Source organism: Castor canadensis, chromosome 4 (assembly GCF_047511655.1).
Source record: "Castor canadensis chromosome 4, mCasCan1.hap1v2, whole genome shotgun sequence".
NCBI lineage: Eukaryota > Metazoa > Chordata > Mammalia > Rodentia > Castoridae > Castor > Castor canadensis.
In genome coordinates, this window is record NC_133389.1 from 63,699,144 (window position 1) to 63,725,893 (window position 26,750).

At 41.9% G+C, this 26,750-nt stretch overlaps 1 protein-coding gene and 1 pseudogene across 1 annotated transcript; one reads left to right on the plus strand and one right to left on the minus strand.

The window, feature by feature from the left end:
- Nucleotides 1-17,628: 17,628 nt before the first annotated feature.
- On the minus strand, nucleotides 17,629-19,546 carry LOC141422524 (diphosphoinositol polyphosphate phosphohydrolase NUDT4B). The gene has a single exon (XM_074070343.1). The coding sequence runs from the start codon at nucleotides 19,172-19,174 to the stop codon at nucleotides 18,629-18,631; it is 546 nt and encodes a 181-aa protein (XP_073926444.1). The 5' UTR covers nucleotides 19,175-19,546; the 3' UTR covers nucleotides 17,629-18,628.
- Nucleotides 19,547-21,763: 2,217 nt separating this feature from the next.
- On the plus strand, nucleotides 21,764-24,661 carry LOC109679317 (AP-1 complex-associated regulatory protein pseudogene; annotated as a pseudogene).
- The last annotated feature ends 2,089 nt before the right edge of the window (nucleotides 24,662-26,750 follow it).

Sequence of the window (26,750 nt, forward strand, 5' to 3'; positions counted from 1 at the left end):
CTTATGGATATGAAGAGCCTTTGCAATAGAGTTATTTTTCAAATACTAGCTACAAATGATATGGTAGAATGATCACTATGTGAAGATAACTGTATCTATGCTCATACAACTTCATATAAGTCTATCCAATGAAGAACTTTAAAGCTTTTATAGTAGGTATTTGTGATGAGATGATGGATGGATTTTTTTCAGAATTATTTGTAGCTTCTAATGTTTCTTGCAAAGAAAACTCTTGTTTTTTGTAATTAGCAAAAAGTTGTTTTTAAAAAAGTATACGATCAATAAAAAACATATAATGAGTAGATAATAATTTCCAAGGTTCACATCCATAAAACTTCAAAGCCACATTTTACTACAATGTCTAGATAACTGTTACAGGATGAATAAAAGAATGTATGATATAGGTAAAATAATCAAAGACTTGTGCAACAAGGAGAGCCAATTCTGAGCTAGAGAGTTACATATGGAGATTTGCAGGACTGGGGGTGTTGCTCACTGGTAAAAGCACTATCCTAACATGTACAGAGCCCTGGGTTTGAGCCCAAGCACCACATAAAACAAAATAAATGGAGATGTGCTTCTAGTCTGATTAACTCCACATCACCAAAAACCTCTCTTCACAATGTCCTTGTTCATGGAAGGTAGACTGGTGTTGAACAAAAAATAACCATCACCAGAATCTTTAGTCTCAAAAATCAGGTGTGGGCAAAAAAGAAGTGATCCACTTCATGATCTCAAAAGTCCACAGGAATTCCACATCCACATTATGTGTCCTGACAAAAACGTAGAAAAAGATCAGAATCTCTAACTTTTTCCTTAATTTTATAATAGAAATTTACATGTGGGAAGACCTACCCAAAAGTGGTGTTGGTTGTTTCTCAGCAGCATGTTGAACACACATGGCCCTAGTAGATTTCACACTCTGAGGCATGTACATCAACACCAACACCATTGCAGAGGCAAAATAATGAGGTTGTTGGTGTTTGCACAGAAAAATTACTCAGACCTACATTACTTCTTGGATCTAATAATAGAAGAGGGGACTTCAATTGTTTAAAAGGTGCTTTAATTGACAAAAAAAGCATTGTCATTTATTTTAAAATATGTATTGAAAGCATCTCTGATTAGAAAATCTTACTGGATTCAATCCTCCACACCATACATACAAAAAATTTAATTAGAAAATCTAAAATCTGAAATGACCCAAAAACTGAAACTTTTGTGACTGCTGAAAAGAAGCCACAAGTGGAAAACTCCCATGACTTCAAATTTTGTTTTGTGCATAAAATTACTAAAATTACTGTATATCTTCAGGCAAGGCATACAAGGTGTGTGAAACATAGAGGTATTTTGTGTGTGTATTCAGGTCCCATCCCCAATGAGGCTCATTATGAATATGCAAATACTCCAAAATCTGGAACCAAGCTTTTCAGAAAAGAGATACTCAACCTGTATTTACAACCAGTGTAGAGTAGTAAATTCAACAAAAATATTTTCTTTACAAAAGGGAAGGACTTTGCCTAATAAAATGCTTTACCTTCCTTTATTTTTCATGCTTCACCCACATCTCAGTCCCTGTCCTGTAGATTTCCCCCTGCAGGTTCAAGCTACTGAGTGTGAGCCTGCCTGCCTCTAGCAGAGTCCCGAGTCTTACTTGGTATGACTCTTTCTCAATCCAGGCATCCTCTTTTCTGCTCTGTATGGTGGAATAGGAATCATTCATGCACTGCCCCATATCTTTGCATGGAACTGGCTCTCCTGTGTGTAGAGTAAATAAGTGTTGAGCTGGGCATTTTGGGGAACACCTCTAATCCCAGCACTAAGGAGGATGATCCTGAGTTACAGGCCTGCCAGGGATACATAGTAAGGTCCTGCCTCAAAATAAATATAAAATTTGCTAAACACTTAAATAAACTCATGTTTTATAGTGGCGGTGCAACAAACATTGGCTAATTGATAGTGTTTTTTAAATCTGATCTCTATATTCTCAAATCACAGCAACTGTTTTTATGTTACTGTTAATTCAACAATAATTTCTTTTATTGCCTTGGTTTATAACCCATAATTTTTGCATTCTCATCAAAGCCTTCCTTTTTAACTAGGTTCTTTACAAGTTAGGCTGTAAATCAGCAACTAAGAAAACTTCAGGTGTGAAAAAACTTTAGAGTGTATTTAGTTCAAACCCTCAGGATATGGATAAGAAAGCAAAACCCTAAAGAATAAAAATAATGTGGCAATGTCCCTAATATCCTTTTGGCTCATGGAGGGAAAGCCACGGAGCAAATGTTGCCAGCCTTCATATGAGCTCACTTACCATATGTCTGTTGGATTTCAGTGTTGTTGTCCACATCAACTTGCAGTTGGAATTCTATAAAATTTCTTTTAAATTTGTTTCTCAGAGTCTCCTAAAGGAAAATAATATAGCTTCACAAAAAATAATTTCATCATATTCTTTTATTGAATAATACTTCTTAGATTTATTGAAACATTTGTTGCACAGGGAAAAGACAAAAATGTATGTGATTCAACTTGAAAGAAGTTCTAAAACATCACAATAAACAATAGGCTTTGAAAAACAAAAGTAATGATTATGAAAAGTTGGATTATAATTTTAATTATGCAGTAATACTATAACAAAAAGTGAATTAATTAGTGGTTTATGGACAATTCCTGTAATAAAATTACTTAGTGATCTTTTACTCCTATGAGATTCCTTGCTTTATCTTGCCTTATCATGGTCAGTTGTGAAGAGAGTCATTGTAACAAAAAACACTAAAGAAGGACTTCAGCATTTCCTAAGCCACCTCTTAAATCCTGAGATGGGCAAGCAATGCCTTTGAAATATCTTTCATTACATCATCTCATTATTGCTATTCTTCTCATTATGGATGGTTCTAACATAGTCTCTCATTTGCAATGGTTTTGCTACGAAGACTTATCCAAAATTAAAAAGTGGTACACACCTATTTCTTTAGAGATAAAAATACTCTATCATAAGAAAATAATTTAAATAAAATGTATAGCTACAGCTAAGATGGCAGTTGTAACATTATTGTACTTAGTATCCACAATATTCTCTCTCAATACTAGTTAAACCATAACAGAGAAGGGATTGGGAGTCTGACCATGTCTCACAAGGGTCACTAGCAGACCCTTATGGTGGCATAGGAACTGAAGATCAGTCACTATAGCAAACAGAGGAAAACCTGCAATCCTGCAGGATTGAAGAACCCAGGTACTTACCAGTCTGATGAGCAGGGTTCCCAGGTTGGTTCCCAAGCATTTCCAGGTTCTTTTGTGAAACTGGAACTTGCTTCCTCAGCTTGCTGGGAGAGAGGCTCCCTCCCCTGGATCAACACATTTTGGTGGTGCCTGGCAGGGGTGGTCTTCCCAGTGGGCCTGGGATACCAAGCTGGCAACAAGGAGGTGAGAACACCATCCTCCAAATCCTGAATGAGCCCCCAGAAATGTTGTAGGAGGGCTCAGACAAAGACAGAGGACACCAAAGCTTTCAGGGAGCAAGTTTATTAAGCAAGATGGCAGTGACTCAGTGGACTGGAGCAGAGCCCAAAGGCTGAGTTCAGAGAACAAAGGGAGCTTTCCTTATATACCATTTAGAGCAGGTTACAGGAATGAGGAGGGGTACAGCTTGTCCCATACATAATCACATGTGATTTTATTGGCTGCTTTAACCTCTTAGCAAGGTGATCCTTCTCTGGCCTCTAGGTAATATTCCCCAACTCCAGTTTTTCTTTTTTCACTGTAGCACTTATTAATCTTTCTTCCCCTTCCCTGCTTTACTGCCACAACTTGAGGCTGCTTTCTGATGCCCATGGCGATTGCTCCAGATCCTGGTGATTGCCCTCATTTGGGGGTTGGTCTGTCCTGCGAGTCTCACTGTTGCCTACAGTTTTGAGACCAGAGTTTTCAATCCCAAGCCTAAGTTCCTCAGATTCCACATGTCAAGTCCAACCACTCACCACTATATGCCAAATAAAAAAACAGAAAAAGGAGATTCATTACACAGTCCTGGACACACCATGGGAAGAGCCAGAGAAATCATTCAGCCCATCTTTGGCCATCTTCAGGGTACAGACATGAGGTTTAGCTTTAAATACACAAAGAATATGGGCAGGGAACAAAAGATATTCATACTTAAACAGTTCCAGTCACGTGGGTTCCAGTGATCAGATTGGTCAGGTAGGGCCTGGTTGACCATCATTGCAGTACTTGTTTTTGTTTTGGGAGGAGTTTTGATGGGACAGGTGTTTGAACTCAGGGCTTTGAGCTTAGAAATCAGGCACTCTACTGCTTGAGCCACAATTCCAGTCCATTTTTGCTCTTGTTATATTGGAGATGGGGTCTCACAAACTATCTGCCTGGGCTGGCCTTGAAGCTCCATTCTCCTGATCTCAGCCTCCCATGTAGCTAGGATTACATGTGTGAGCCACTGGTGCCAGGCTTCCATCCTTGATCTTCAAGAATTTTAATCACTGTCATCACTTGTGATGACACTTTTGGGAGCAATCTGGTTCCCAAGACATGATCACTTCTACTCCAGGGTGCAGCCTCATCATTATAAGTAATTGTCTTCATTTGAGGGGTAGTCTTCCTGCAAGACTCCACTGTTCCTTACAGATAGCTTTAGTTCTTTGTCATAAAGATGTTATCGACCAGTCCTTTCCTTCCTGGAACCCAAGGTGATTGCAAAGTGACTGCAGAGAGAATGACTTAGAGCAAATGCAAATGTAGAATGGAGGTAAGGATGCCAAGCTTTTCTATTGCTTTTAGGTAATTCATGGGCCCAAGTAAAGAGTCTGTGCCTTTCATCAAAAGCAGTTTAAATACCTGTTATAGAATCACCTGGGAAACTCATGGAAGTTTTGATTCCTGGGTCTCAACCCAGATTGATTAATTAAGGATCTTTAGCTACAAGGCCCAGGTACTTGAAAAAAGTCTCCTCAAGTAATTCTGATATGCAGCCTAGTCTGAGAACCACTGAGTTTGACCTTCAGTTGCCACTCATCATTTGACTGATATTTATTGAGTGTCTACTACCATGATCTAGGCATCTCTCTAGGTCTTGAGGAATGAACAGGGAATTAGCTTCTGGTGCTTCATCCACAGGTGTCCAGTGCATCATAAGCTTCAGGGCACACAAGTCTTTGGAAACAAATGGACATCATTTTAGACAGCATCCGACCACAATCCATAGCCATGGATTGGAATCCATATTCACGCAATGGGACTTTGGGCATGTGCCAGTTGCACAGAGTCTCCTCCTGTGTTTCTCATCAAGCCTACTCTGCAAGGGAGCCACAAGAGTGAGGGGAGATTAATCCTGCAGATGGACCTGCAGCAGGGAGGAAATGCTGGATGAGGGGGAAGGAGGGGAATGGGCAGAAGGCAGGTGTTGGGTAAAGGGTGGTTCCTATCATAGGAAAGTGGGAAGGAGTCCACACTCGAAGAGGCATTCCAGTGGGAAGCTAATGAACCAAATTTTAGTTAAAGTCTCTGAGAAATTGTTCAGAAATTAAAAGAAAAGAAGGTTTAAGGAGGACTTCTGAGCAAAGTACAGAGGGAGATGTAGAAAACGAAAGCACCACCTGCCTCCCTGGTTTGGAAACTTGGCACCTTGAAAGAAGTGGCTTCCCAATCTGTGAGGAACCAGCTGCAGCTGGGTCCCAGGACTGGGTCAAAGGGACAATAAGTGGTGCAAGTCTTTGATGAGGATGCAGAGGGGAGTGTCAAAGCCACAGGGATTAATTACATAGAAATTTAAGTCATCTTTTCTCTTGAATCTCAAAACAGTCATGATATTCAGAGGATTCTGAGACCACTTATGCCAGCTCCCTGTCCCCTGAGGACCTGCCTACAGGTTCCTCAACCAGTACCTCGAAGTATGAGAACAAGAGTCCCAGGAATCCTGTGGCAGGTCTTCCTGCTCATCCAGAAATTGGGAAGCAAAAGTCTGTTGGAAAATATTAATCCCTACAGTAGGCACAGTGCTGTGGCATGTGTAACCTGATTTTATTTGCCTCATTATGGCTCCTCATGGGGTGGGGGATGGAGAAAGCTTTAACAGGCTCCAGTGGGCTGGGTTAGGTTACCTTCCAATGCCCTGTTGCTCTGCGGTCTCCAGAGGCCTGTGGCAGGTGTGACCCTCAGCCTGACCCAGGAAAAAGCAGGGACATCTCTCTTAGTAGGATTCTTGCTAAGGCTGGACCCAGCAAGGAAGCATCAAAGCCCAGGTTAAGGCCTAGCTAAGGGTTCCAGGAGTCTCATTAGATTTGGCCAAGGACAGAGTTTCTGTTACTGCTGTTCAAGGAAAGAAAGGCCATCCATCTTTTCCCTGAGTAATCTGTCCTTTTCTCATTCTGCTGCCTTTTCTTCATGAAAGACCAGCTGAACCATCTGTTGAGACTTGGAAGGAGAAGGTATTTGCCAGAAGGTGCAAGCAGTCAGGTGTTTAATAAGGTCTTACAGGAAGAGCCAAAGAAAAAGACTAATGGTTGGAGGAGACTATAAACCCAGTCAAGAGGATTTCTAATTCAGGGCTGGAATATCTTTAGATGGAGTGAGGACAGCAGTGGCACTCTGATGGATTTCCTTGTTTGCAGCATATGAATGTGTCTAGTGATGGTATAGACATCGGTGTCACAGTCATGGTGACTTCATGGAACAGAGCATAAAGTATGTGGCTGAAGGCATGACAAAATATGCTCAGTGGCAGGATCCAGGCCAATTATAGGTATATAGCAAGTTCAAAGACAGGACCAGAATCCAGTAATCCAAAAGGGTGTGCTATAGTTTTCCATTAATCCACAAAATTCTCTCTACAGTCACCCTGTCCACAAAATAAGAATGGTTTATTGTATTTGTTCTGATATCTATATAAGTTTTATTATTTACATAGTATGGACCACACACAGACTTTTTAAAGTTTTCTTTGCAGAATGCTCTCCTAAGAAATCTCAGATTAGATGTTTAAAAGGTTTCTTGAGGCAGTCAAATCAGTAACTTGCCACTACACTCTACTCACAGTGCCTATAGGTTTAAATAATTCTTCTCCTCCTGAGGTCATCCAAATACCCTGTTTCCTGGACCTGCCAGGAAGGGGCCTTCTTTACTCATATCTAAGATTGAGAATCCTAGAAGCCAGGTACTTAGTAAGTGACATAAATTCAATCTTAGCTCTTTAAATCTGTCTGGTGTGTACCATTCTCAAATATGACATTCCATTCAAAAGCTTTGGTTACATAGCCAGTTTTTTTCATGTGTACCATTACAAGGAAGGTAGACTCTTTTTGAACCTATACAAATAATTATACTGCCATGAAAATGAGAATATGCAATACAAGTTTACAAATTCTGGAAAGATTAGGCAGGGAGAAAAGATAAATGTTTCACTTTCATTCACAAAAGTCTAATCTATGAAGTGTTGTAAATAATAAATAGCTGAAGAAAAAGTCACAAATGTTCCTTAAATCCAGTAGCAATCTTTCAAACAAAGGTTGTAACTGATCCTTCACATAGTTAATTCTTGTTCTGCTTAATCTTAGTTGTATTAGTCTGCCACAACAAAATTCCACAGATGGAGAGGCTTAAACAACTGAACTTTATTTTCTCAGTTTGTGAGACTGGAAATCCAAGATCGAGATGTTGGGTGGAAGTTGTCCCCTTGGGTTTTATATGGCTGCCTTCTTGCTGTGCTCACATGACCAATTTGTGCAAGCATGGGAAGAGAGAGAGAAAAAGGAGACTTATCTTTCTGGTGTTTTTCTCATAAAGACATTAATCCTGTTGGATCATGGACCCATTCTTACAACTTCATTTAACCTCCATTACTTTCTCAGAGGCCCTATCTCTAAACACAGCTACACTGGGGGTTAGGGTTTCAAACATATGAGGGGAGGAGGTGATGCAGCAGTGAAAACACAATACTTAGTTTTTTTAATGTATCAGCTTCTCCACTAGAGTTCTGGAAATCCTGACTTAGTCAGTGCTGTGGTCTCTGAGTTATTTAAGCAATTCTATCAGAAGACTGGAAACAGAGTGTGGGACACAATCTCTTCCGCTGGTCTCTATGACTGTTTCTCTTTGTTGAAGATGGAATACCCTGGCCTGCAGCTGATTGCAAAGGCTTTAAGAGAAGAATCAGAGTGAAATAAAAATGGTCTGTGAATGACAAAAGATTTTGAAATGCCATGGTTAAAAAGCTGATGAGAACTCATCATAAAAATATGTAGTTGCCAAGGAAATTTGGTTGTTTCTGCTACAAACACCATTTTAAATATTAAAATCAAGCAACTATTAAAGCAATGGAATTATGACTGATAACATTTTATTTGTACCTATTATGGACAGGAAGGGCAATGGCAAATTTCTGTGACTGTCATACAATTTCTGAAATGTTTGTATTATTGACATTTGCCCCCACAAATACAACATAAAGTAGGTAAAGTACCTCTTCTACCTGACAACTCAATGTACTAAATGAACTTGTTTTTCTTTTTTAACATTCTCCTTTTACAAGATAAAAGAACAAATCCTTAGGTTTCCTGGGTGTCCTGTGGGAAATCTTAATGTCAATATTTCATTTAGGAGGTGATTTGGAGAAAGGCAAAATTGTCAAGGTATCAAAAGGTTTTGCCAAAGTAGGGCTCAAACAGAGACAGAGAGGGCACCAACACTTTCATGAAGCAAGTTTATTAGGAAGGCATGTAGCAATGGGCATGAGATCAAAGGATGAGCCCTGAGAACAAAGGGGGCTTTCCTTATATATCATGTAGAGCAGGTTACAGAAATGGGGGTGCAGTTTGTCCCATACACGGTCACATGCTATTTTATTGGCCATTTTAACCTCTGGGGTGAAGTGACCTTTCTCTGATCTCTAGGTAACATTCCCCAACTCTGGTTTTTCTTTGTTTCACTGTTGCACTTATTATTTCCCTTACCCCTCCCTGCCTTCCTGACACATTCCCCCCCTTTGATACTCAGACCCACTTCTGGTTCAAAGAACATCATCTTGATCTAGGGGTTTCTATCTCCACAGCACCATTACAAAAGCAGCTGTCTTTCTTTCTATAGTGGCTTCCATAATGGTTCTGAAAGTCCGCAATACCAGGGGGATTAGGCACGGTAATATCAAGCATGCTCCTAAGACAAGGAACGTTGCCCCTATTAAGATCGTGAACCCACCTAGGGTTGAGAACCAGCCCCTGAACAGGTCATTGGTACTCTATCCCCTCCACATCTGTACAGGAACCCAGGAAAGCTTTTTAATTTTGTTGGTAATCTCTTCAATTACCTTGCCCTCATCATCAATCTGTAACCAGCAGTTACTCAGACTGAACTTTCCACACACTCCACCCTCCAAGGCTAGCAAATAGTCCAAAGCCAAACAGTTTTGGTAGATGGCATTGCATATTTTCGTTTGGCTAATATGTTGAGGGTTGTAGCTGTTTCAGTAGTTATAATTTCAACCACTGCCTGAAGCCGAGTGATGCAGTTGAGCATATAGATTGGGATGTGATAGCCCCAGGAGCCATCTTCTGCCCATGTAGGGGGACCATAATATTGAATGATCCACTCTGGAGGCCATTCACCATCCTTCCAGTGCCCTATTTGTAGGGCATCTCACTTTTTCCTGTTTATCCTTTCCTCATATGTGGAGACTCCTAATTTTTCACCTAGTCTGAAGGGGAGCAAGAAGAAAGAAGGCTGGATGGTACCCAGCACACAGGATCTGAACCAGTTATTGAGAAGGATTGTGTAAGCTTGTTCCCCACAAATCCAATATAGCCCCTTAGGCACCCACCACTCTGTGACCACAGTTAGATTATTGCAGGCTATTGCAAGCTTAGGAAAGTTAGCCAGTGGGTGAGGCTGGGGCTCTGTGTGATTGGGACCCCCCACCACTGAGTCTCCTGAGTAGCATCATTGTAAAACTTTTGTTCCAAGCAGATCAAGTCCTCTACTGGGGTAGGGAATTGGCCTTTTGGATGGGAGATAAAATAATTCCCAATAATAGAGGTTTTTAGGAGTCAAATGCTCTCTGAGGCTAGGGAGAGTGGTTTTGTTAAAGGGCTCTTGTGGGTTTAACTCTTTTGCCTCCCATGGCCAATGGTCTCATATATTCATTCCCCCATGAACATAACATGAAGTTACATTCAGAGTTTGTGCTATAGACTCAGCTAGGAGTGAAAGACCTGGTATGAGGAGCTCTCATGAGTGATCATGATAAGTTGAAAATGCAGCAAAGTGCTGGGATCTGTTCCCTTTCTATTGATTAAAATGCCATACTTTTCCCCAACTTCCCAGACTGTTTCATTGAGGTTGAAAATAGAGAAATTTACAGGGATACAGGGACCAAGAGTGCAGTTGTGGGTTGCTTCCCTTTTTTGTAAAAGAGTGGCAGTTCCATGTCAAGTATTGACCTCCCCTTTAAGCCAAGTTCCTCACATTTCACAACTCCAATAAAGGCAACAGAGTTGTTCATAGTACACACAACCAGATGTCCCACTGTCATCTTCTGGGCATAGATACTTGTCATTTAACCTATTGGTCCTTTCTCAGGCTAGCCCCCCACAGTTCCCCCAAGGCCTGGTGTTTTCAGCTATTGTGGCACACACATCAAAGTATATGGACACAGGTTTGTTGGGATCTTTAACCTGGGTTCAGTTAATGATCTTCCCTGTGCTGGTAAATCTTTGGACCTTTAGCCATAGGTGAGGTTAAAACAGATATATTGACCATCATGAAAGCACATTGAGTAGGTGGTATGGTTGTGGGTACATGACCCAGCAATGGAGCCTGTGTAGTATGGAGTAAGTATGGAAAACCAGAGTTTTGGTAATACCACTCCCTGCTCGGGTAGTGCACGTACATGAGTCCCACTCCAAAGCCTGGAGTTCCCCAGGAAGACAGCTGACCAAGATTAGAAAGAAGAATACACAGAAAGGACTCATCCTCAAAGGTGAGATGGGCAACTCTTCAACCTTCCACTGTACATAGACTAGTTAGCTTCCAGAGTGAGTACAGCAGGGCTGATGTCTCATTGTCCATGGTCTCCTATTGTCTCCTGGGAAGCAGGATCCTGTTGGGGATATGCACAGGTGTGCTGAAAGGTGATCTTGTACAGTGAGGCTTGGTCACGGATGCACTCTCATTCAAGGGAAGCTGGCTTTACTCGGCTGTGGTGGATCTAGGAAACAATCTCTGCTACTTTAGCTGCAGTGGGGGTGGACAAAACAACAACAAAAGGGCCCCTCCAGTGCGGCTTTAGTAATTGAACATTCCATTCTTTTACCCAAACAGCATCCCCTGCTTTATAAGGGTGTGTGGGAGTTGTCAGGCTGATGGGGAGTCTCTCTCTTACCCAGTCATTGATTTTTGAGAGAGTCAACCAAAGGGCCTGTATCTGCTATGTCAGGGTGCGGTCACATATTTCCTTAAGGTTCCCTCACAGGCCCTAAACTAAAGGGTGTGGACACCCAAAAAAAATTTCAAAAGGGGAGAGATCCATTCATTGGTGGGGCTTGACCTATTCCTGAGCAAGGTTATGGGCAGTAATTGATCCCATTGTAAGTGGTTCTCCTGGCATAGTTTTCAACTCCTTGCAATTTTAGAACCCTGCTCATACATTCTACTTTTCTTGAACTCTGGGGGTGGTAGGCTGTGTGCAGCTTCCAAGTTATTCCTAATTGCTTAGCCATCCTTGGCCACAAAGGCTGGCCCATTGTCTGACCCAATAGACAGAGGTATTCTGAATTAAGGGATGATTTACTTTGACAGGCACCTGGGCATTTCTCAGGCTTTCTGAGTCCAAGTGGGGAAGGCTTCTACCCATCCTGAGAAGGTGAAGACAAGCACCAGCAAATATTTACATCCTCTGGCCCATGGCATCTCAGTAAAGTCCACAATCAGGTTTTCAAAAGGCGTTCCTCCAACACTTTGCACCTGGGGTGGCACTCTTGGCCCTTGTCGGAGATTGTTTGTGGCACACTAACTGCACCTCTCACATACTGTCTTATTTATGCTGGAGAGCTTGGGGACATAAAAATGTTGGGCCAAGCTGGTCTCGAGAGCTGTCTGCCCTGAGTGAGTTTCTTCATGGAACTGCTTGACAAATGTGGGAGCCAGTGACTCAGGTATGGCAATGCAGCCATCAGTAAACTTCCACCATCTGTCCAGTAGAAAATTTCCTCCCTGTCACAAACCAAGCCTGATCTTTTGACATGTATACCATGGGTTCCATTGAAATAAGAGGTACAGGAACAAGGCAGCTGTCAGTGAGGCTGAGGTTTGTACTCCTGTGAGGGCTGCTTGCTTGCTTGGCTTCCTTATCAGCCATTCAGCTTCCCTGAACAGATGGTGTCTCCCCCTTCTTGTACCCTCAACAGTACATAACTGTTACTCACTTAAGGGCCCATAAGCTTCTAGTAATTCCAGAATTTTTTATCCATATTTAATACTTTTTCCTCTGGAGTTAATGAGCCCCCTTTCTTTATATAGGGCTCCATGGATATGAATGGTAGTGAAGGTATATTTAGAGTCTATATAGATATTTACTCACACTCCTACTGTAAGCTGGAGTGCCCACGTGAGAGCAATAAGCTCAGCCTTTTGTGCAGAGGTCCCAACTGGCAGTGGTTGTGCTTCAGTGACAGCATCCAGAGTCACTATTGTGTTTCTGCAAAACGTGTGCCTTCCTGGACAAAGCTGCTGCCATCCGTGAAATACTAAATGTCTGCATGACTAATAGGCTGGTCAGTCAAGTCTGGCCAGCTGGAGAACACCTCATCCATAATCTTTAAACAGTCATGCTCCAGTGGGACTGAATCAACTCATAATAGGGTGGCTGGGTTTACTGTCTTAACAATCTCTAGCTGGATACACAGGTTTTCACATAATATGCTTTGATATTTGATCATTCTAGAGTTTGTTAGCCAAGAATTTCCTTTATATTCCATGAGAATCAAAACAGAGTGGGGAACTCTGACTGTGTGTTCTTGTTCCAAAATAAGTTTGTCTTCTTCAGCCACCAAGACAGCAGTGGTTGTCAGGGTGTGCAGGCAGGGTGGCCAGCCTTGGGAAACTGCATCAAGTTGCTTTGAAAAATAGGCCACCAGGCAGTTCCAGGACCCGTAGCAGCTGGGTCAAGACTCCTACAGATGTACCCAGTCTTTCATGTACATATAGGAAGAAGGGCTTCATCACATCTGGCAAGCTCAGAGTGAGGCATCTGTAAGTGCCCTCTTAATTTCTTTAAAGGCCTTTTCTTGCTCCTCTCACCATACCATGGGTTCCCACTCTCCCTCTTTTGTGGATTCATACAGGAATTTTGCCAACAGAGAGTAATTGCGGATCCAGATCCAACAGAAACCTGTAGCTCCTAGAAATTCTCTAATCTGTCAATGGGTCTTGGTGGTTGGAATGGAGCAGATAGCCTGTTTCCTCTCGGGCCCCAGTCTACATTGTCCTTGTGACAGGTGAAACCTGAGGTATTTGACAGTATCCTGGCAAATATGAGCCTTCTTTCAGCAAACCTTATATTCTGCCTTCCACAAAAGGGAGAGAAGGAGGTGAATTCTTTCCATACTAGCCTCCTGTGTTGGTCCAGCCAACAGAAGGTCATGTAAATACTAGAGGAGTGTGCAGCAATGCTTGCAGGATGAGAAACCTTTAGGTTGGATTCCCAGGCAGTCCCAAAGATAGTGGGAGAGTTTTTGAAGCCCTGTGGCAATCGAGTACAAGTCAATTGGAAGGCTAAGATTGGTTGGCTGTCTGGAGCCAGGTGGATGCAGAAAAATGCATCCTTAAGATCCAGGCAGATACAGAATTTTGCCTCAGCTGGGTAAGAGCATGTATGGGTTTAGGACTACAGGGTATAAGATAACAGTTGCTGAATTGATTGCACAGAGGTCCTGAAGTGACCTAAAGCCTTCAGTTCCTGGTTTTTGGACAGGCAGTGGGTGGGTGTTTCAGGGAGACTGACAAGGCCAAGGGATCCCATACTTCAGGAGTCTGTCAAGATGCTTTTGGATCCCAATCTGGGCCTTTCAAAGAATGTAGTATTGCCTCTGGCTAACAAAGATGGCTCCCAGCTTTAATTCTACCCCCACTGGAGGTGTATTCCAAGCCAGTAAGGGGTGGAGGCTGTTGTCCTCAGCCCATACAGCAAGGAGATCTACCATCCTTTTCATCTTTCTACCGGCCTCCATTTGGCCTCCTGATCTTGATTGACAAAGACTTTTGTGGCCACCTCCAGAAGTTGGTTAACATTCATATCAGAAAATCCCTCAAGCTTTTGCAACTTTTGTCATATGTCCACCTGGGCTGTCTAACAATGGCTGCATTAATCATCCTCTGGTTTTCAGCTGCCTCTGGTTCGAAAGGGGTGTACAGACAGAAGGCCTCACATAGTAACTTGTAAAACTGGCTGGGGCTCTCATCTGGCCCTTGATGGACTTCTGCTTACTCGTATTCATGCCTTTTTTTCCTCCTTCCTTCTTGCCTCCTAATAATGGCTCCTGATTCCACTCAAGCCACAGGTAATCTCAGTTGTCATTAGGTCCCAGTGGGAGTCCTCCTTGGGGAACTGGCCCTGAGCATAGGCCTGGACATTTAGAGTACCCACAGGGGCATGGTCTTCCAGTTATATGGCATCACTCCTCAAGGATATATGGCATCACTCCTCCGTATTAAATGGAGTCAGAAGAAGCTGTCAGCAGTCTGTCCAGGTGGGCTTATGAGTTTGGATGATGGACTTCATTCGATCAATCAGGGCATGAGGCTTTTCCATGAAGGAGGATGTATGGTGTTTCCAATTAAGGAGGTCTGTGATGGTGAAGGGCTGATAGACAAATGCTGGCCTTCCTCCTTGTATCTGACTATGCTAGTCATAATATATTTGGCCCTGGACCTCTCAGGGACATCTGCAGCATGGTGGGTTCCAGGGGAGAGGCTAGACCCATAGTGCGACTGACAAGTATTCCTGCTTAAACCTAGGGACCAGTCTCACAGGCAACTGTGGAGTGATGACTGGTGGGCTCAGAGTGAGCATGAGGTTCATGGGGCCTGAGGAAGGTAGAGTTTTGCAGTCTCAAGGACTCCTAGGCTCAGCTTTGTGGGTGAATTTGCTGCTGGAGCTTCCCCATCGGATGCTGCTTCCCCTTCTGAGGCAAAGAGGCAGATGGCAGTGGCAAAGGTGGATACAGTGACACATAAGTGAGGGTCCCCCTGCTAATATGGGTTTTTCTGGCTTGTTACATTTTTCCCTGCCTTTGGAAGCTGCTACCACCCTGGCTACCATGATTCTATATGCTTCTTCTAGGTGGAGCTTTAGCCATGTGGGCCGACTGAGGATGGCATCCTGCCAGCAATCAATATAAGGAAATTGATCTGGGTGTCCAGGATCCCCAACACCCAGAAACTACTTCAGAAACTCTACTGAATATGACCTTACCTAATGGCCCCTCCAAGGACCATCCTACACCAAAAGCTGGCCAGTCTATTTCACAGAAGTTCCTAAGCTTGCCAAGAGTCATCTTGACCCCATAATCTCCATTAAATTCCCTTTTAAAGTTCTTAAGCATGCACTCTAGGGGGTTCCTCTTACTCTGACCTCCTCCCACTCCTCCCATTTGCCAGACATCAAGACAGAGACAGAGACAGAAGGGATAAGAACTGTGGAGAAGAGGTAAGGGTTCCTCCTCTCAAGCACACAGGGGAAAACAACACCACTTGCTTCATCCACCTCCAGCTGCTGCCCCTGTGGGGATTTTGGCATTTCTTGGCCATAGTGACTCTAGGATTCACGCTAGACCATATGATTTCACCAGGGATCTGCAGATCAGGACTCCGCACTCACTTCATAACCAGGCTACATTTCAGGCTCATACTTTCAGTACTCTCAGTACTCTCAGTACTTCTGCCTTGCTCCCTAAACCTGAAAGACACAGTTTCACCCAGAAAAGGAGATTACTTGGGTGTCTTTGGGAGTTGGTCAGACTCCCCTTCTGCCTCCTGAGGCAGGCCTGAATTTTTTTTTGTTTGTTTCAATTTTTATTTGATGTTTCCAAATGTAAAAAAAAAAAGTCAAGATTCTTACACCAGTTAGGAGGAGACCACCTCAAATGAGACATGCAAAGCAGTTCCGTGTGCACATTTCTCTCCTTCACTTTTGTTGCTTTATACAATGGTGTGATGGACAGAAAACTGGATGACATGCGCTTGGTTGGAAAGTGTCATCTCAAAAACAAAAACTTGCAGGGCAGTTTCTACTTTGCAACCAATTTACAGTCACTACTTGTTTTCTGTTTTTTACTTAGGAGGCACATGGAACTGAAAAGTTTTAGCTGCCCAATTTTATTCAACTACCTTACAAATAAGCACAAATTATAGTCAACACCACAAACTTTGGAGGATTGAGATAGTAGACATTATTTATTATCTAGCAAGTTCAACAATTTAGCTTGAAAATGTTGGCTTTTCTTATTAAAAGATAAATCTTGGAGTTTTTCCTAATTTTGCTAGGCTGGGTTCCAGAGTAGTGAAGACCCTCTCATGTGATATTTCAAAGTGAAAATCCTGTTTGGTTACATCATACAGATTTTTGCTAGTTGCATAGACTAAAGACCGTGACTCCCTAAACAGCACTGAAGGAAATCCTGACTCAAGTGGCACTAAATATTCAAATGTTTCTGACCAAAGAGAGTTCTACAACATATTTATAGGCTAACTTTAAAGAGATGGTTGATACTAATACTGTACATATTTTGCATGACAATACACAGTCCAAGAGTTTATAAAATAAGTTCATGCATTATTACCTCTAAGTATATCATGTACAAGATAACCCCCCCACCCCCACCAAGTACTTGTGATAGCATTTCAGGTGGAAGCAATCCTATATACAAAAAGAATCCAGTTTCTCTGTTAATAATTTGAAGAAATTTCAGATTGTTGAGAAAAAAAAAATCAGTCCATTGGTGATTGATAGAAAGTGTCAATTTGTGGGATTTAAAATGTTTCCTTTTTAAAAACACCCAGAATATATAAGCTCTGTACAAAGAAAAATATTAAAAATTCTGGATGACCAGATGTGATTATACTACATAATTCAGGATGAGACGTTACTGGTTAAAAGTTTTCCTACTTTACTCATTCCTTTGCCACCACTAATTTATAAACTAATGTTTATATTTAGTTCCAGCTGCATTTATGGCACAAGATCTCATTTTCAAAATGGCACCAATTTGCCTTAAGTGTAATTTACAGACTATTTCTAGCAGCAATTATATTTTTAAAGGTCAAGAACTACAGAGCATATTTTCTAACTATACTTTTTCTATGTTCTACTTGCCAGTTACAATATTTGCAACAGGCTAACAAATGTCTACATAGAAAATGATCTTTCACTGTCCGCCATCCCACATTTCAGTCAAAGGTGTTTTTCCTCCCCTCTCCTTGCTGATATCATTGGGGAAGTGTCAGACCAGTACTTATTTTACGTGGGATCCCTGATTTTAAGTTAGTATAAAGTGAAAGATAAAATAATTCTTAGTTCAGGTATGTTCCAGTGCCCTGAAAAGTTATGACAAATCAATCTTAAGCCTGTAACAGTTGAGCAACAGGAAGGCCATTTTATTCACTGATGCAGCCATCACTGACTGGCACTGAAGGTTAGACTGCAGTCCTGTGGTTGGTTACAGGTAAAATGGAAATTTAAAGAGGTGTCACTAAATTAGAAAACTGAAAATACACTTTAGGAGCAATTTCTATTGGGAGAAATAGTGTTCTATCCCATGTAAAGGGGGACTATAGATAGGGAATTGGCAACTGAGCGTGCTAAATAAATTCCATGAATACAGTGTGCATGATGGATGTACTTACTACATGAATTCTGTTAACAGTATTTTCTTAAAGGTCACCATCTCAAGTTATATTTCACGTTAAACTACTTTTGTGTCTTAAGGGAAACAGCTATACTAGATTGATAGTGACATAATACCAGTTGTGAACATTCAAATTCCTGATGACAAATTCAGATGACAAATTCCTGAAAATAACAAATTGAAATCCTGTTTCAAAAATTATTGGACCATTCAGAAATAGCCCAAATCAGCAATTTATGGATTAAGATTGTGGTCCTCTTAAGTTTTGGGATGGTTAGGTTTCTTCGGTACCAATAGCATTTTTCATTATTTCCCACCAGATACACTTGGTGAGTATGTTGATGCTGTGAATAAGAAAGCAATTTAGGGGGAAAATATACCCACAAGCAATTTGATCTGATAAAATAAACCAAAATAATGACAAAACAAAAACAAACCCGAAAAAATGCTGTGAAAAATGGCAATCAAAATAACATGGGAGAGGGGAGCTCACTGTTAAGGCATCTTTAAAAAAATCCCACATGGCTTTGGCTTCTTAAAATATTTTTACACTATTTTTGTTTGTTTTTAAAAGACTTGAAAGCATCTGAAATACATGCTAAATTGTTTGAAATCCCTGCATGGCAGATTCAGACAGTTTGTAAGCGTCATTCAGATGTTTGCCAGGGAAAGAGAAGAAGCCACTCCCCAAGAGATTACATGTGGTGGGGAGGGCCTCCCAGTTCTCTCTATCTTACACTGGATGGCACCCCGGAGGGCTGTGCAGCAGTCACAAACAAAGCATTGTTATCTGGAAGAGAAGGGACTGTGGAATTTCCATTGGTTGGGGGACAACCCAGTTTTAGTTTTTCCAGATATTCTGCATGGACAGGTTTATGGCACTGAAGAACTTTGAGTGCATCTTCTACTTTGAACCATTCTCTCTTCCTTCCTATATTAACAGAGTCTTCCCAATCTTCTAGTATTTCAGTGACGGTAAGAACATAAACATAAGTTCTGTGCTTTCGGTCTTGGTTCTGCTCAAATATGCCCAGGAGTCTGCCTAATTTTCCTTTGACCCCAGCCTCCTCATAAACTTCCCTCACAGCGGCGCCGCCGGGCTCCTCCTCTGGCTCCATCCCTCCTCCTGGGACAATCCACTGGTCTGGGTACCGACTGCTACTCACCAGCAGGACCTCGTCTTCCAGCTCGCTCCGGAAGCACAGGCACGCCGCCCGCTTCTTGAAGCCCTCGCGGTCATATGTCCGCGTCTGGTTGGGCTTGAACTTCATCATAGAGGCGGGCTCCTGGCGCCGCTGCTGCTTCGACCAACGCCGTGGGGCCCCGGCCGCCGCCACCCCGCTGGGGAGTAGGAGGCGAAGCGAGTCGGGGCGCAGGGTCACCAGCGGGCGGAGAGGGGCAGCGAGGCCGGTCAGTCGTGGGGCCGACGGCCGCTCCGACTGGGTGCAGGACGCGAGCGTGGGTTACTAAAGTCCAGGGGCCGGGATGGAAGCGCCGCCTCTGCCAGGGCGCCCGCCGCAATCCATGGAGCCCGCCACCGCTTGCCGCCGCTCCCTCCGGCCGCCGCCGCCGCCAAGGGAAGAGCGAGGATCCAGGCTCGCGCCACGCGAAGGCAGTTGGGAAGACAGCGCCGACAGGGAAGCAGCGCCGCGGCCGCAGGCCTGAATTTGAACCTGGGTTTTTACCAGTCTGATGAGCAGGGCTCCCGAGTTGGTTCCTGAGCCTTTTGTGTTTCTTTGTGCAACTGGAACTCACCTCCTTGGCTTGCCAGGAGAGAGGCTCTGTCCCCTTGGATCAAAATGGTCCAGTGGCACCTGGCAGGGGAGGCCCTCCTGGCAAGCCAGGAATGTTAAGCCAGTGATAAGGAGGTGAAAACACTGCCCTCCAAATCCCAGACAAGTACCCCAAAAATGTCAGACAGAGACAGAGAGGGCAACAAAGCTTTTGGGAAGCAAGTTTATTAGGAAGGCATGCAGCGACTCAGTGGACTTGAGAAAAAAGGCTGAGTCCTGAGAACAAAGGGGGCTTTCCTTATATATCATTTAGAGCAAGTTACAGAAATGGGGGGTACAGCTTGTCCCATACGTAATCACATGTTATTTCATTGTCTGCTTTAACGTCTGGGGCAAGGTGATTCTTCTCTGGTCTCCAGGTAACATTCCCCAACTCTGGTTTGTCTTTGTTTCACTGTAGCACTCATTATCTCCCTTACCCCTCCTTGCCTTCCTGCCACAGTTTGAACAGTTGGCCAAACAGAATCCTAGGTTTCTGTGAAATTATGCTTAGCTACTGATTTAACCAAAGTGCCAATAAAAGAATTTAAATGCAAACACAGGAGATAACACAATTGAAAAAGATAAACCTTAGCTCGTTTTTTAGATTAAACCCTCCAATTATTTTTTGTGTTGCTCAGTAATGTTTTTATTAATGCCTATTAATTGTACAGAGGGATTGTCTATGGTGTTTCACGAATGCATACATTGTGCACTGATCAGATTAACCCCTTCTATCGCTCTTACCACCCTTATCTTCAACAACATTTGGTGAGTTGCCTTGTGCCACCTTCATATGCAGACACAATGGATTTTGGCATTTTAAACATTTTAATCAATCCATCCAATCTTAGCCAGCTTTGACCACACAGATAAGACTCCTTCTCTCAGATTCCTTTCACAGATTTTTATATCTATTAAACTCTTTCTCATTTTACTTTAAAACCAGCCATTTTACTTTAAAACAAAATTGCTTTTTCCCTTAACAAAATCACAACCTTCATTCTTAGCACACTTTGCAAAGTTATTTCCTTTCTCCCTCATTATATCTAGTCATTTGATTTGCATATATTGATTATAATTTTAGCTATTAAGAAAGCAGAGAAATTAGTGAGCAGAGAATCACAAACTGTCATGCACCACCGTTCTGTAGCAGACCAGCAAGTTTTATGAACATACGATCTCATTATTTTAAAGATAGATACTTCCTCATAGTAAAATTTTTCAATGTGATTAAAGATGTTTCTCAACAGGCACAAATAGATTTAGCCTCTATAAGGCATATCAAAATAAGTCAAAAGTATATAAACTTAAATGTAGGCCTAGCAATGAATTTTCAGTAGTTCATCCTAGAAAAAAGTCTAGATATTTAGGAATATCTATTGTTTCCTTTAGCTTAATTTTAAGGTTACAAGTTCCCAAAAAGATTTTGGAAAATATTTTTAGGCAGACATAATTATGTAATTATAATAATTAAAAGCCCATTTGTAATTTTTTTCACTTACATGTGTGTCATATAATACATGTGTCAACTCAGAAGTTGAAGTTTTTTATTTCTTTGTTTTCAGTGGTACTAGAGTTTGAACTCAGGGCCTCATGCTTGTTAGGCAGATACTATACCACTTGAGCCATATCCCCAGTCCTTTTCTGCTTTAGTTATTTTGGATAGAGTGTTCCATTTTTGCCCAGGGTTGGTCTCAGACTGTGATCCTCCTATCTATGTCTCCCACATAGTTGGGACTACAGGTATGCACCACAATTCAGGTTATTGGCTGACATAGAGTCTCACAAACTCAGGCCAGCCTGAACAATATTCCTGATCTTTTCCTCCCAACATAGTTATTTTAATAAACCAGCAAAATTAGGGTAGTCTTATTTAGGAAAGATTTCCTGAAGTCACATGAACTTGAAAAAACATTTGGGTTATTTCTTACATTTATGAGAGTTTTAGAAATATTTAATTGATATAAGCACTTATTTATCTCTAAGCCAATCAAAATCAAGCTCCTTCATGAGATTTTGTAAATTAATTTGGTAATACCATCCAGAGGGGATTTGGGCTGGGGGGCTGAAGGACAGGCCATGCAGACCATGACGAGGGAGTCCAAAGCCTGCAGCCGGCGCTCCTCCCTCGTGCAGCAGCGGCTCTGAGGCTGCTGGTGTAACCGCTGCCTTTGTTTTGTTCGGAGCGCTTTGTTCCTCGCGTTGCCCTAGCCCCTCACGCCGCCGCGCTCTGGCCGGCTTGTCCTCGGTCCCCTAACCCTCCTTCGGCTCGTGCCGCGTGAATGCGGCTGCGGGCTTGGACTTGGGCTTTGAGCGGGAGGAGGAGGAGGAGCAGCGGTGGCGCTGTGGGTGGCATGCGATCGGGAACTGATGCTGGACGCAGTGCATCCGACTGGTCCGCAAGGAAGCGGGGCGACTGCAGCGTGTAGGAGGCGGCGGAGGATCCAAGTATTTTAGAACATGCTCAAGAGGTGAGCACTTAACTATAGAGTTTGAGAATCTAGTAGAAAGTGATGAAGGGGAGAGCCCAGGAAGCAGTCATAGGCCTCTTACTGAAGAAGAAATTGTCGACTTACGAGAGAGGCATTATGATTCTATTGCTGAAAAGCAGAAAGATCTTGATAAGAAAATCCAAAAAGAGTTAGCCTTACAAGAAGAGAAGTTAAGACTAGAAGAAGAAGCTTTATACGCTGCACAGCGTGAAGCAGCCAGGGCAGCAAAGCGGCGAAAGCTCTTGGAGCAAGAAAGGCAGAGAGTTGTGCAGCGGTATCATCCTTCCGGCCGTGGAGACTATCAAAGTTCAGGACCAGAAGACGACTTGGGATCTTGTTTGAAAAATATAAAGTCCCAGTATGAAGTTTTTCGAAGTAGTAGACTCTCATCAGATGCGACTTAATGTCGAAAACCAAATTAGCCAGTGGAAATGATGACAGCACATCCTTAGATCTAGAGTGGGAAGATGAAGAAGGAGTGAATAGAATGCTTCCAGTGAGAGAACGTTCCAAAACAGAGGAAGACATTCTCTGGGCAGCACTTAAGTACAGCAGCAAGAAGACGGGAAGTAACCCTACATCCGCCTCTGATGATTCCAAAGGGCTGGAGTGGGAGAACGACTTTATTAGTGCTGAAATGGACGACAAAGGCAATGCGGAATATTCTGGATTTGTGAACCCTGTACTGGAACTGTCTGATTCTAGCTTAAGCATAAAGCAGCCTGTTGCAGAACAACAGATTCGATAGGATAAAATTGTGTAATCCTGCTATCAGTTATGATCAAATGTTAAAAAAAAAAACAACTAGAATGTATATATGTTGTGCTGAGCCTTTTTGTAAGGGGGAGATAAGAAACCCTGTTGTAAATGCTTATTTTATTAGAAGAGAGTAGGACTGATAGGCTAGATCTGAAGTGCTTCAGAATTAAGTGCAATTTTATCATCTGCCTTCTGCTTTTCAAAACCAGCTTAATGGTCTGTCATGTTATCAATTCAATTATTTAACTCTTTATAGCATTGCTGTTTGCTCTTGTATATTTTCACATTTAAAAAAATCTTTTATTTTACTTTGAATGCTTTACTAAACCTATTTCATATTTTCTAACTGTGAAAATGACAAAGTATTTTTTGTTAATTCTCAGCAGATATGAAGGGCGCATGAGGAGGGTGGTCAAGTTATATCTAGAATAGTATTCCCTTTCCTAGCATTAGTTACTTCTGTGACTTCTTTAAATTTTGATATCTAATAGCACAATTAACTTGAGTAGATGACCATAAGAAATGCTGAAATGTTGCTGTCTTTCTACCTATTGCAGATCCTAGTATGACGATGTTGATTCAGTCTGAACAAAAGATAATATGATAAAAATAAACCTTCAGAGTTTGAACATTTTAAGTTGATAATAATGAAAAACAGTATTTAAAAATGTATGTATATGTTATTCACTTCCTTTTACACACCACTGTATTGGCTTTAAATTAAGTTTTTAGCTGTCATTTAAAAAAATTTTCTTTATTTCCAATGAGTAATCTTAGAAAGATTTTACACAGAACATATCTGAATAATTTAAGAAAGGAAAACATGAAAAGGTAATACGGGTATTTCAAAGTAAATAAAATCCTTTCTGGTATGAAAGTTTCCATCAATTTTATTACATTTTCCTTTGTCTTGTAGTACAAAGTGTTTTAATGGGATGGAATTAAGTATATCAATATATGTAAATGCATTTTGTGATAGCCAATTAACTTTTCCCTAAAGTTTATATGTCAATATGAAAGGCCAAGGATATAAAACACTCCCTAATTGCTTTCCTTGATTTGGCTGATGATCGACTGTTGTTTTAGTTAAGCAAACTGTGTTTTGTTTTTCTTTAGTATGTTTTTCTTTCCTTCTCTTGCAAGTGACACTGCATGTTCTCAAAGACATGGGAACGTCCAGATATAAATAGCAACTAAAGTTCTTGCTGTAATTTAAAAAAATCATGTGGCCCTTTCAATATTTGAACTGCTAGGCAATGACATCTGTAGTTTTTGTCCTTTTTTAATCTCATAGAAATAAATATGACATTTTAATATGTAAATATAGCACATTAGGTAATGATGTTACTTATATCTGTCTGAATTTAAGTTGTGGCTATGTTGGTGGAAATATTTTAAAGGTACTCTATTCACATTGCCTGTGTTAATGCTTTGTAAACTTTATACACATGAGATGTATATTTTTGGTTTGGCACAAGCTACTACTGTAATGTTTCTTGGGTTTTTGTTCATAAAGAATTTTCTGAAGGAATGGTAGCTTCTCAAGGATTGTGAATAAACACATTTTTACATTTAAAGATAAAAAAAATACCATCCAGAGGTAGGAAAATATTCCATATACCTAATGTATATGCATACATGTATATAAACACACAGACAGATGCAAATGGAAACTTATAACTTCCATTCTAAAATATTAGCCATGAGTCAAATAAATGCATGTCTACAAAACTCACTGCTTCATATAAAATGTCATCTTTGCACCATTTAATGTTTTTTATTCAAGTTGTGTTTTCAGTGGTCAGACCGAGTTAGGATTACCCACTCAATATAAAGACTAATGCTTTTTAGCAACATTTATGGCAGAGACTTTTAAGGATTACTTTTGCCCTGATATGTAGTTGCTTTGGGGGTTCCCTAGTCCTTTGAGAGCACTCAATAGGAAGCTAAAGTTCAAGTGAGTGGAGGGAGTTAGAGGGCTGCAGTGGGAAGGGAAAAGTGACACGGGTAGACAAAATATGACAAGATTGGGCTCAGAGGGGAACTATGGAAAGGTGAGAGGAGGAGCAGACAAAGCAACAGGAGGGGCGTGGTCTTGGAGACTCACATTGGGGAGTCTTGTGTCAACAAGAGAGCAAGCAGCAGAGCAGCTGGACAGTAGGGACACGGCATGGGAGGAGGGCAGCAACTAGAAAGTTCCTGTGTTCTTAACTAATGGCACCTCGAGAGCAAGGAAGTCTGGGTCTCAGATCCAGACTCTAAGTTCCCTAGGCAGAGAAGCCTGGACTCTGATTTGCTACCCCAGCCTCTGTTTGCCTGGGACTCTACTCCACTGGGTTCAACCCAGTTTTGAGAGGATACTCAGAATCTTAATAATGAAAATCTGTCCTGGCCATTCCCCTGCAGACTCATGTGGAGCACTGGTTTGGATCAGGTGTCATACTCACGACTGGATCTTCAATTAGTCAGTCAGTCAGGAGAGAAGACAAAACTTTTACAGGTGTGTATTTGAGATGCTGGTGAGAAGCCTGGGACCTCAAGGATGAAGCTGATCCTGTCTGAGCCAGGACACCATAAATGTTCAAAGGGACTGTAAAAGCCAGGCCTCTTCCTCTTTCTTTGCACTTCCTGGCCTCCATGAAGTGGGCAATTTTCTGCACCATGTGCTTCCCACCATGACATGCTACCTCACTACATCACTACAGCCCCCAAAGCAATAGGGCTAACCAACAATGGATGGAAACTTCTGAATCTGTGAGCCAAAATAAAATTTTTCTCTTTTTAAGTTGATTATCTCAGGTATTTTGTTACAATAACAGAAAGCTAACAAAATGACTCTTTTTAAAGCAGTAAAGAAGACTCCATTCAAGACTATTACAGCTCAGCAAGGACAGCCAGGGCAGCCCAAGGTTGCACCTGGCTGAGAAGAGAACTCAGGAGAACCTTCAAAGGTTTGACCAGAGAGAATCCTTGTTGGTGCTTGTGCCTTTTAGTGCTTGGGATGGTTTGGATTGCAAAATCAGATTCTAAACCATCTTTGAAGAATTTTATGAAAATAAAACTTAATTCATGCTGAAGAAATTAGTAGAAGACTTACTCTGACTCCTGCTCATTTTTCTAATATTTGATGTTCAGGCAGAGGAAACCTAAAATGGGTTTTGAAATCAGGTTGTCTCTGCAATCATCAGTGTTCTTGAAAGGACAGGAGAACAGTGCTGGGTTGTCAAGTCATCAAGACTTACAGCTGCAAGGACAGAACTTGGTACAGTGGTTCTCCAACTTTAGTGTTCATTAAAAAAAAGTTGGAGGCATATGTTAAACATGCAAATTCCCAGACATATTCAAACCTACTGTGGAAACCAGAAATCTGCATGCTGACACCCTCCTCAAAAAATGTTGCTGATGCATGTTACTCTAACAGCACTTTGATAAACACTTCCTTCACCTCCCTCATCCCATCCCCTTCCTACATATTCTACCCTAGAATCTTGTCACTGAGTCAGTCTCTGCTGATGCCAATTTGAGGCAGCCCAGGCCTCCCCTGGACAGCTTTTATAGTTAGAAGTTCTCTTCCTCACCAGTTTTGTAGCAGTGGTTCATCTTGGATCTTTACATACTCAAGACCATATGTGACCTCTTCCCCAGGAGCCCCTTGATTACAGAGAGTTTCATTAGGGACCCCAACCTGGTTTTACCAGTTCTTACCCTTGCTCTACATTGGCTCACAAATAGTCCTCCATTGCTTGAGCTCCAGCAGGTCCTGATTGTCTCCTGTTTGGTCCCTTCAGTGCCAGGCAGGAAGCCCCTTGAAGTCAGGACACTAT